Source organism: Parasteatoda tepidariorum, chromosome 4 (genome assembly GCF_982258835.1).
Source record: "Parasteatoda tepidariorum strain Cologne lab strain chromosome 4, Ptep-v5.0, whole genome shotgun sequence".
In the NCBI taxonomy this organism is placed as follows: Eukaryota; Metazoa; Arthropoda; class Arachnida; order Araneae; family Theridiidae; genus Parasteatoda; species Parasteatoda tepidariorum.
The window spans coordinates 121,433,945-121,444,738 of record NC_141758.1 but is presented as its reverse complement, the minus strand read 5'-3'; the positions used below and the strand labels follow the sequence as shown (position 1 = coordinate 121,444,738).

The 10,794-nt window shown below is 28.4% G+C and overlaps 1 protein-coding gene across 3 annotated transcripts in view; it reads right to left on the bottom strand.

The window, feature by feature from the left end:
- Positions 1–763: 763 nt before the first annotated feature.
- The window catches only part of LOC107440236 (uncharacterized), a 35,323-nt gene continuing 25,292 nt past the window's right edge, over positions 764–10,794 (bottom strand). For all 3 annotated transcript variants that reach the window (XM_021145257.4, XM_021145258.4, XM_087162031.1), the window contains exons 11-12: positions 7,842–7,946; positions 764–1,504 (exon numbers count right to left, since the gene is read on the bottom strand). In XM_021145257.4, the coding sequence (XP_021000916.2) occupies positions 1,428–1,504; positions 7,842–7,946 (182 nt within the window). In that variant the 3' untranslated portion in view covers positions 764–1,427. The remainder of the gene's footprint in view (positions 1,505–7,841; positions 7,947–10,794) is intronic.

Here is a 10,794-nt window from a genome sequence, read left to right as displayed (position 1 = left end):
ATTCAAATTAATACTAGTTTATGTGACAGAAATGTAAGGCAGGCAAAAAACACGATTTAAAATAATTAAAAAAAAACCTGGTAATTTTATTTAAATCAGATTTTTTTTTAAAAAAAAAAAACACCTACTAACCAATACATCTGATAAAATGTGTTATTAATGCTTAATTTTATTTGAAAATATTGCAGTTAAAATAGTTTATATTTCTTACAATAATGGTTAAAAATATTATAAATAAAATAATAGTTATTTTTTCAGTTAATGAATTGAATGTTGTAGACAACTTATCAATTAGATATCTAATGATAGGTAAATTAATTAAAATAAAAAAAAAATTGGTAGTTACTCTAGATAGTTTTTCTTCATATTGATATACATCAACTACATATTTAATAAGTTTTAAAAGCACTTGTTTAGAATAAATAAACTAAATGGGTAGAATGGAAATATATTTAATACGAGTAAATTATTCCAGCCACTCTTATTCACTTTCAGAGCTTATTTTTCATCCTTTTGAAATGCAATAATTTACATGCATTTCCCTTTCATTATTTCTTAGTAAAAAACCATCATGATCAAGTGAAAACAGACATTTAAACCTAAATATAAATCATACAAACCCTGCTTTTTACACATTTTAAGATATTTAATGTTCAATAAACTCGACAAATGTGAAAAAGCGTTCAGTGGCCAGTTTCCATAATCCTCCTTCTTTAGCAGTCTGGATCATAAAATGTACATACACAAATAATGACACAAGATAAAAAAGAAAAATCTTATGATTTTATTCTCACTATTCAAAGAATCATACATTGAGAGTGTTTGTGCTCATATTTAAGGAAAAAGGCATCAACAAATTAACATTTAATGTAAAACTAAGTGTACAAGGTGACTTCGTAGAGTTGTTTTCAATAGAAAAATACTAACACATATCAAAAATTACTATCCATTCATTACAATCCTTAAATTGAAGCAATCATTTCATAACAATTCATTTATACAGCTTCTCTAAAATGAAAAAATTTCATTGAATTTGTTTCTTGATTTTTTCTACATAGCCTAGTATAAACACCATCATACACATCCCTAACGGAGGGAAATGGTCCCGAACGAAAAATGGAATAGTCTATTTTAAAAAATAAAAAAAAAATTAAAAATTTTTAAGATGGTCAAAAAATGAACACAAAGTTGATTATAATTCTACGCAAGAAAGTAAACACAGAAACAAATGCTTAAAAAAAAAATGAAGAGCATGCTATTGCAAACACTTATTATACTCCTATCTTGGAAGCACCACTTTTAGTGAGTCACTCACTTTAGGCAATAACAATTCCATTCATTGCATAGATTTCCAACAGCCATTAATAGAATAGATTTCCCAGATGGGAAAAGTTAACAAAAAACAGCCAATGAATCACAAAAGTTCATTAGTTTCTGTAACCAACACGACCACCACGTAGATTATTAGCAGCAGCTCTTGGGGCATTGCCAGTACTCCTTGATCCTAAAACACAAGAAAGTTATGAATCAAAACACATTCATCTTTTGAAATTTTTGATATGCATTAACATTCAGCAGAACTTACAGGAATCATGTATTGGCAAATGCTTTTTTTACCAGTTGTTGCAAACACAAATTAGAGTTCTTATAAGTTTAATAAAGTGCCCCGCCTGGCAGAATTTTTTTGAGCTTTCTGAGACAAACTTCCCTAGCATTAATATTTTTCTTTAAAATAACAATTACTTATTTAAAGTAACGCTGTGTTTACAAAAGAAAGTATAGAATTAAAATGTTTAATTGTGAAAGTAATATTTTTAATTTTAATATTACAGGCGCTTTCTCGCATTTTGCAGGCAGAAAAATGCACTCCTTACTTCCTCTTTTGAATTTCGTAAATCGTTACAAAAACTAAAATTCATAAATAAATATCGATAATAAATAAAATTTCGTACATAAATTAAAAATCTTAAAATTCGTGCGCTGACTCCAAAATAAAGTCCGACGACGAAATCACATGAATAGGACTTTTTCAAAAACAGATACTCAATTAAGTGTGTGTAAAATGTGATGTTCTTTAGAGGAAAAAAAAATTAAAGAAAGAACATCATTTGTATATCGAACCATCTTTTGAACTTTTGTGATTTCCGAATTTTTTATTTGAATTTCAGCCTTAAGCCATTAAAATACCAAACGAGAATAGAAAAATCAAAATTTTTTATTTCCTCTTTGATGCGCAAAAAAGACTTCTTTTAAAACAAATTCTGCAGAAAAGAAGAAAAAAAAAATTGAAAAATTATGAAATGAGGAAAACCTAAATTTTCATGCCCCAAATGAAAAATCTTTCTGCAAAAACTCTAACGTTCTGCGACAATGTCGTCGTAATTGTGCCAAGGGGTAAAGTGGTGCATTGTCAAAAAATGTAGCGTAACTAGATATTTTTTAAAAAAATATAATATTGACGTACGTCCGAGTAGCCGAACGATGAAAGTCATTACCCTGACAAAGTAGAAGTTCTCTTCTCACAGAAGGAAGAAAATGTAAATAGATGTTTAAACTTTTATTTATTATTCAAATGTCTTTTAGAGACTGCTGTTAAGTAATTTCTTGTGTTCCTTATTTAGTTGTATATAAGTTCATGCGTTTCAAGTAGAAATGCAGTAACCTAGTTCCACGTATATCACACGTGTACAATAAATCAGTGTCATTAATCATCTTAATTCTGTTCCTTTCCACGCTACACTAGTTATGTTATTTTTACATGGGTCAATATTTTTGTTACCCAATTAAATTCATCAGCATTCGTAATAATACCATATTCAATAATTAGCATTACGCATAATTTTCACAATATTATCATCTTTTTCATATAATATGAATAATGATTCAAATATTAATGTATTTAATACATATGTATATTGTTGGTGACCTGTGGAATGAGAAGTATATATATATATATATATATATATATATATATATATATATATATATATACACACACAGAGGAACCCGTTTAAAAAGTTTTCCCGCGCAAGAAGTTAATTTTTCAAAAAACAAATGCCATAATATTAAGTTTACCTTTATAAGAGGTTTTTTTCCTGTTTAATAAGTTTTCAGGAGCTTCCAATTTTTCTTCATTTTTTAAACTTTATATTTAAAATGTCTTATCTAGTTTTATCTTTCTGTGACAAAAACAGATACCTGGACTAAGCAAAATTAACAAAGACCACAGGCCTTCTTTGATCCCCTATTACACAAAGGAAGGTGGTTCATTGGGAAGAGGTGTTTGCAAAGGAATGTGAACCTTTAGATGAACAATGAAACTGATAAGCATGTTGGGAATCACTTGGACATTGTGTCTACTGTAAATGACAATCGGAAAGCCTAATGGCACATGCACTGCACTGCTGTACCCAACCCTTCAGTGACTGATATGAAAGATACATCAAAAACATTTAGCAGCATTTGGTTGGAAATTTTCTTAGTGTGAAGGTTCATTTTGATTTTTATCTTAAATATTGTAGAAAAAAAATTGATTTTTGTTGAAAATGTCCTGTAAAGGCCTTAAACGTAAAACATTATCTATTTAGAACAAAGTAAAAATTTTAAAAGCTGTTGACAGCTATTCTCAATTACCAAGGGTTCAAATAGCGAAAAATTTAAATCTCCCTGTTACTACGTTAAATTCCATTATTACTAAGAAAAACATCTTAAACTCTTCTAGTTTCAGTGCATCCCAGAAAATAAAAATAGTGAAAAGAGGAGAACACGAAGATGCTGAAGGAAAAATGATGATATGGTTTAAACAAGATGCTCGAACATTCCCGCCAACAGAACTCTACTTTAAGGGAAAACTTTACAGATTGCGGAGAAATTGAACATTGATTTCACGCCTTCCAATGGATGAATAGATCGGATGAAAAAACGAGCCGGATTAGTTTGTAAAACAATTAAAGAAGATTGAAACAGAGTTGATTTACAAGAAGCTGAAGAATGGAAAGCTAAATTACCAGAACTTATTTCAGGTTATCAACCCAAGGACATTTTTAACATGGAGAAATCTGGACCGTTTTTCAAACCCGATAAAACTGATGCATTTAAATGTAAACGTTGCCATGGAGGAAAAAACAGTAAAAATCATTTGACACTTGAGGCTAGTATGAATGACAAAGCCTGTTGACGCTAGTATGAACGGTACAGAAAAATTAGCAATTTTTGTAATTGGTAAAGGGAGAAATTTGATTTACTTTTTTAACCTTCAAATGTTTAAGAAGTTTTCCCGTTTAATAAGTAATTTTTTCCACTCCTTTGAAAAACTTCTTAAGCAGGTTCCACTGTGTATATATATAAATATTTTTTTTTAAAGAAAAAGGCAAATTCATGCATTAAATTTTAAAACAAAGTGGTCTTTATGAAATAATCTAAATTTCCATTTCAACTATTATACTTGTTTGCAATTCTTATTCAAAATGAAGAAAGAGTCAGATGGGCACTTCTCAAAAAGTAGGAATTTTAACAGAAGATCATTCAGAATAATGTTGATATTTATGTTATATGCACCAAAAAATTACTACCTTTGCTACTATATGCTTTCATAATTAAAAAAAAAAGAACTTTTTTAATTGAATGTCAGGACATTATCTTAAACTAGGGGTGCACAACCCTTTTGAGTGAAGGGCTACTTACACAACAGGTAGATTAACGAAGCTTCGCACACATATTTAGTCATGTCAGTGGCAAATACGATAATTTCTATATAAACATAAGTGTTCTAAGCACTAAATTTTTTTACCAGTAAAGTCAAAAACCTATTTACAGAAAATCAAATACTTTTAATTATCTGAATTTATTTTAAAATAACAAAACTGATCCCTTTAAAAAATAAAAACTAATTTTTCGCAACAATTTATTTATTTAATATATATTATTGGGGGGGGGGGGGGGACGTAAACTTTAAGCAGCAGCAAAAAAAGAAAAAAAAGACCAGTGCTTATAGAATGAAAAAGCAATATATATATATATATATATATATACATATTTTATATAGCAATATGAATTTGAATTAAATATTTTTATTAAAGAAAATTTCTAATGTTTAAACAAAAACCAAAAATTAAAACAAATCTATTACAGCACAAAATAAGATTTAATATTTATTAAATATTATTTTTCCGATATTTCTATTTCTTGATTTAATAATTCAAAAAATAGGTCAAGAGGTTTTAAGAATTTTAAACAGAAAACGTTTTCTACAGATTTTTCCTTAAAAAAAAGCAAAAAACACTTGTACTTCAAAAAGATTAAAGCAAAATAAATTACATACAGTAAGCAGTTTAAAAACTCTTATTTTCCCATTTGTCATGGTGCAAATAACATTGTATTAAAATGCTGGGATTCTAAATACCATGTACAAGTGCATGGGGGCCAACTGCCGAAAAAATAACTCATACTTACGATGAATTATGCACACATAAATTGTATCAAATAGTGGTTACTTAAATTTGCGCTTAGAAATTCATGTGTAGTACTAAAATCGTAATTAAAGTAACGGGATTGTCAAAATCACAAAGAAAAGCATCGCAATAATTGTAGAAAAAAAAATCATTAAATTAACACAAGTAAAGTGTGCTGATAAGTAATCATCTAAGTGCATGACTTAAAAATAGCATTCGCTAATAAAAATCCGTATTTTTAAAACTGCGTGAGAATGCATCGCAGAAAGTGCAGGGAAAAAAACAACTGGATTAATACAACAGGAAACTTGGAATATAAATATCACAAATTAAGTACTGCAAAAAGTGACCAATTAAATGCGTGATTTATAACTCAAGAGTCATAATAAATATATCGAAATTGAATAACCTTGAGGAAATTAGTACTTGAATTTATGATGAAATTGGAAAAAATAGAGCATGCCAAAAAGTGATTACTTAAATGGGCAATTTAAAAAGTGTAGAAGAATAACAGAATAACATTTAGAAGAATAACATTTAAAAGGATAAATCATTTGCAAGTTTAGACAAGAAAACAAGTTTAAAAAATACAAAATTCGCATATTTCTTTTTTGATAATTAAAATCCCCAAATTAACAAATATAAAACAAAACCAATAATTAAAAAAAAACGCAATATATTTCATACCTAACTATACGGGGGGATGATGAAAGGAAAACTTATTAATCTAAATAAAAACAACACTTGAAAATTATCGAACAGAAATGATATTTAAAAAAGGAACAAGGCAAGATATTATAAGAGCAAAGGAATTAAAAAAAAAAACTTAATGATAAAATTTATGAATAAAAAGAATTTATTGAGGATAAAATTTATGAATAAAAAGAATTTATTGAGAACAAAATTTATCTTAAGGGAAAAAAAAAAACTCAAATGCAATGGAATCAGAAAAATAGAATCAAAATCAAAAAAAGACAACTGCTCTGTGCTTCATAAAATAATCGTCTGCTTTTATTAATAAATAATTATATGCTTAAATTAATAAACAATCTCCTTATATTTTATTTTTTATAAATAGACTATTTTTAACAAAAGCAGATGTGATTCCACATCAAGAAAAACTTGCTAATGATACCGCTTTTCTAATAAATCAAAATTATGTTAAAAAAATATATATATATAGTTTTGTTAATCGATGTCAAGTAAATGAATATACCTGGTGATTAAAAAACGTTTTGTCTATAATAAATAATGCATTATCCGAAATAATAAACCAAACCATCATAATAAATCAAGGATAACAAAAACTGAGTAACTAAAGTGGATTTAAAATAAATCTCACATGTCAATACTCTTAGGCAGAAGTTTCAAGTTCCTCAACTCAGACATTTCACTGTGCAATGCATTTTCCCCACCCCCTCGTAAATCAAACAGAAAACGAAATCAGCACGCCACTCCTTTAAGTTTGATTGAGGGCAGCTTATCAGAAAAATAACCTACACACAGGAGAAAATAAAACATTTGTCCCTTCCCTGCCCTGTCTCGATCTAATGATCTTCAAGGTCAGGGGAAGAATTGAAGTTTCTCTGGGCAAATGAGAAGAATTCCTCCCTTTCCCTCTACTCAACTTCAAGGATGAGTCAAATTTCCGACTTTTTTAAAAAAATAATCGTTATACTTCAAAATAACGGGAAAACCAAGCAAAATTCTTTGCGGTTGTCTAGATAAATCTTTCTCTACTCTATTTATATTTATCTATTTTCTGTTAAAATAAAAGACCTGTCCACTACATTTTTAGGCCTAAGCATCAAAACACTAAATTGCATTTCTAAAAAATTCTTCTATATTGTAATATAACATAGCTACAAGTTATTTTCTATGGATATTATGAAGTAACTATCTTTTTCTTTACTTTACATTCTTTATTCGTAAACATCTAGACACTATTAAAGGGGGAGATTTTGTTACATTGGATCAGTTAACATAACTCCAAAATTGGGCATTTTAGTTGGAGGAAAAATACTTATCAAGCTGTTCATAGAAACATTTTGCAATATCTTATGTTAATTCCTGTCACCAAACAAACAGAATTATAAAATTACTACCTGTGAATTAAATTTTAACTTAACTGTTGCCAGAGTCAAAAGTTTAGATATGCTATGTCTCCTCTTTTTGAGAATTGCCAGTATAAGAATAACAATATAATAAAATAATGTGAAAAGAGCATTAATATGACGAGGAGATATATAATTTTGGTTCCATAACAAAGAACATTCTACAATGTTAAAATACAGAAAGTGTTTTCACATTGATGAAAGCATTTTGAAATACAGAATATATTTCAAAATATCTTCCATTTACAATTTAAAGAATCTGGTTGAATTTACTCACCTCTTTGAGAACTTAAACCTCGTTTTAAATTGCTACTATAGCTTGAATTATCAGCAAAGCTTTCTCTATTCATATAAGCCTGACTATTATTTGTACTTTGGTATGCTAAAAAAAGAAAGAAAAAAGTATTGCAATGCTATTTGTAGACTTAACAATAGTAAAATAATATAGGAAATTTAACCTTTTTTATGGGTAAAGCATTTTTAATAAAAAAAACTGGTATATTTTGCTATTTAAATACTTTAAAAAGTAGAAAATTAACAGTAAAATTTTTAAAAAAAATTAGTTTTATAGGTACCTAAATCTCAATTACATACCTGCCAACATTCACTCTTTTCGAGAATGGATTTTCCAAGTGGTAGTAAAACAATTACCGAAAAACTACCTTCCACAAAAATATATTTATATTTTAAACAAGTTGAAATTTGCTATCGTAAAGACTAATATGCTTTTATATATTTGTGGTAATTATTTATATGTAGTGGTAGCCAAACTCATTTACAATTATAATTAAAATTTTTTAGCAGAATAACATGAATTTCGCTACCACTTTAAAAATATGGAAATAAAATCTTCCGGGAAAACCGGAAGAGTTGGCAGCTATGCAATTATCAGAATTTTAACTAAATTTTCCAGATTGAACAAATTCTACATTTCCTCCATTTATTTTAGGCCAAAAGTATTTTTCTCAATAATTTTTACAAATCTATATGTGCCAAATTGGAGAAATAAAATAACGGAGACTTTACTAGCGTCATTTTTTAAGCTATGCTTTCAGTTTTGATACATCAGACAAGTCAAAAAATAAATTAAAAAATGGAAGTAATATAAGCACTTACATTTAGCGAAGTAAAAAATATGCAAATAAATCTTAATCCAAAGAAGATTTTTTTAAATCAACATTCATAATTACTTATGAAATAATTTTCATAATTCTAAGTAATTAACTATTTTAGAGAATTTTTACAAATTGATAATTCGAAAATAAGTAGCTGATTCGGCTTTGCATAGGGAATTTTTTATATCAAAGTTCTGTTACCAGCGAAATTACTTTTCAATCAAAAGTAAGCTTTTCATCAGAAAGTAATGAGAGAAATTCAGAGTGAATTTTTTTTAAGTTAGAAAATTCTTTCGCACTCTGCATAGGACGACTAACAAACGACTGCTTCGTTTTTTGAACTCTTTAGTTTCACACAGTTCATTTTCTAGTTGCTCAATTGACACCCCCAGTAAATGATTCTGAAAACAGAATTACAATTATGTTTTATTGACCATCGTTAAAAATACAATGCAAACAAAGTTGTTGCCAGATTCAGATTCATTATCTGAGAAAAAACGATTCACTGAATAAACTAATCACAACAGCAGTCTCACTACATGCCGTTTGGTCGATGTGGCAGAGCATGAACTGGCAATAACTCCATTTGTTGAGGAACGAGAGAGGTATTTTTGCCACTAAAAAAGGTTTTCTTAAAATTTCTTCAAAATACACGGAGAAAATACAGGTAATCGGGAGAGTCGTAAAACTAGGGAGTCTTTGTTAAAAAAAAAACAGGAGAATTGGCTGGTATGCAAATCTTTAAGTAGTTTTAAAAATCTCAATGTTTTAATAAAACATTATAACATATCGCCCACACACTTTTTAAACAATGCTTCCACAATCAATGGAGTTTAGCCAATCGCTTTTTCGGCAGACTTTTAAGTGGTTAATAATTTTAATTCTATATTGCAAAATTTGAATTTAAATACTCACTTTTTGACACACACTATAATTAGCAAAAGCAAGTTCATAGGGTTTTATCGATTGCTAAAGATTAAAAAAATGTCAAATATCTGTCAAAAACATTTTCCATTGACACTTTTCTAGTCACTTTAAGGTAATTATATTAAAATCTTAATTTTTGAAAACATGCTGTAAAATTTCATAATTCTTTGTGCTTGAAAAAGTAAATAAGCAAGCTTAAATTTTATGAGGGATTTTCATAAAATAAACTGGAGGGCTTGTTGAAAACTGCAAATTTTAGACAAGTGTTTGTTGAAATTAAAAATGTATTCTAATGATTGGAATGTTCATTTTAATCTTCATAAATTTAAGATTAAAGTTTTGGAATTCATTTGAAATTTTAAAATTCTAAAGTTGTGATAGTTAAAACGGCATTAAAGTGAAAGCACTATGTGTGCAAGTTGATTTTCTTAATTAATGTGTTTACATGCATTGAATTTTTTTGATGCCTCGTGATGGCTGACATTTGGTGTAAGTTAGACAAGTCCTAATCTAACATATCCCTAAATAACCATAGTCTTTATTTAGACAAAAAACAGGGTTTCAACAAAAAACCTTTTAAATAAGCACTATATACATTAACAAAATGCAAAACAGTTTTTAAAGACTTTACATGATAACAAAGAACTCTTTTCTTGATTATATTAGCCACCATAAAAACATGGAGAGATTTTTCGGTTTGATTTCAGATGGAGGAAAATGAAGCCAGAAATTGGGAATCTTTTGCCAATTGCAGCAGCAGCCAATTGCACATGAGAGCAAGAATATCACCAAACCCAGCTCAATATAAGCACATGCTGACTCACAAGTATTTAATCAAACATATAAAATGATTGCCTCTTACATACACTACGGACCGAGGGTACGCCGAAATGCATTGTAGATTAAACAGGGTGGCAACTCAAATCAGGTTTCAAATTTCCCTGATTTTCCAATAAAATTCTTAAAACTTCCAGGTCAGCGTGTTCTCCCCCCCCCCCCTGCTAAACTGTAGTATAGGTGGATGAAAAGTGTCAATATTAGTGTATTAGTCAATATAGTATAGTACTTCATTTAAAATTTTATTTTTTCAATATATCATCTTGAATAGATGTGGAGGAAACAATATGTTTAGCTTGCAGAAAACGCTTTTAATGAATAAAATTTTTTTTAAGTGTTAAATAGTTTTTG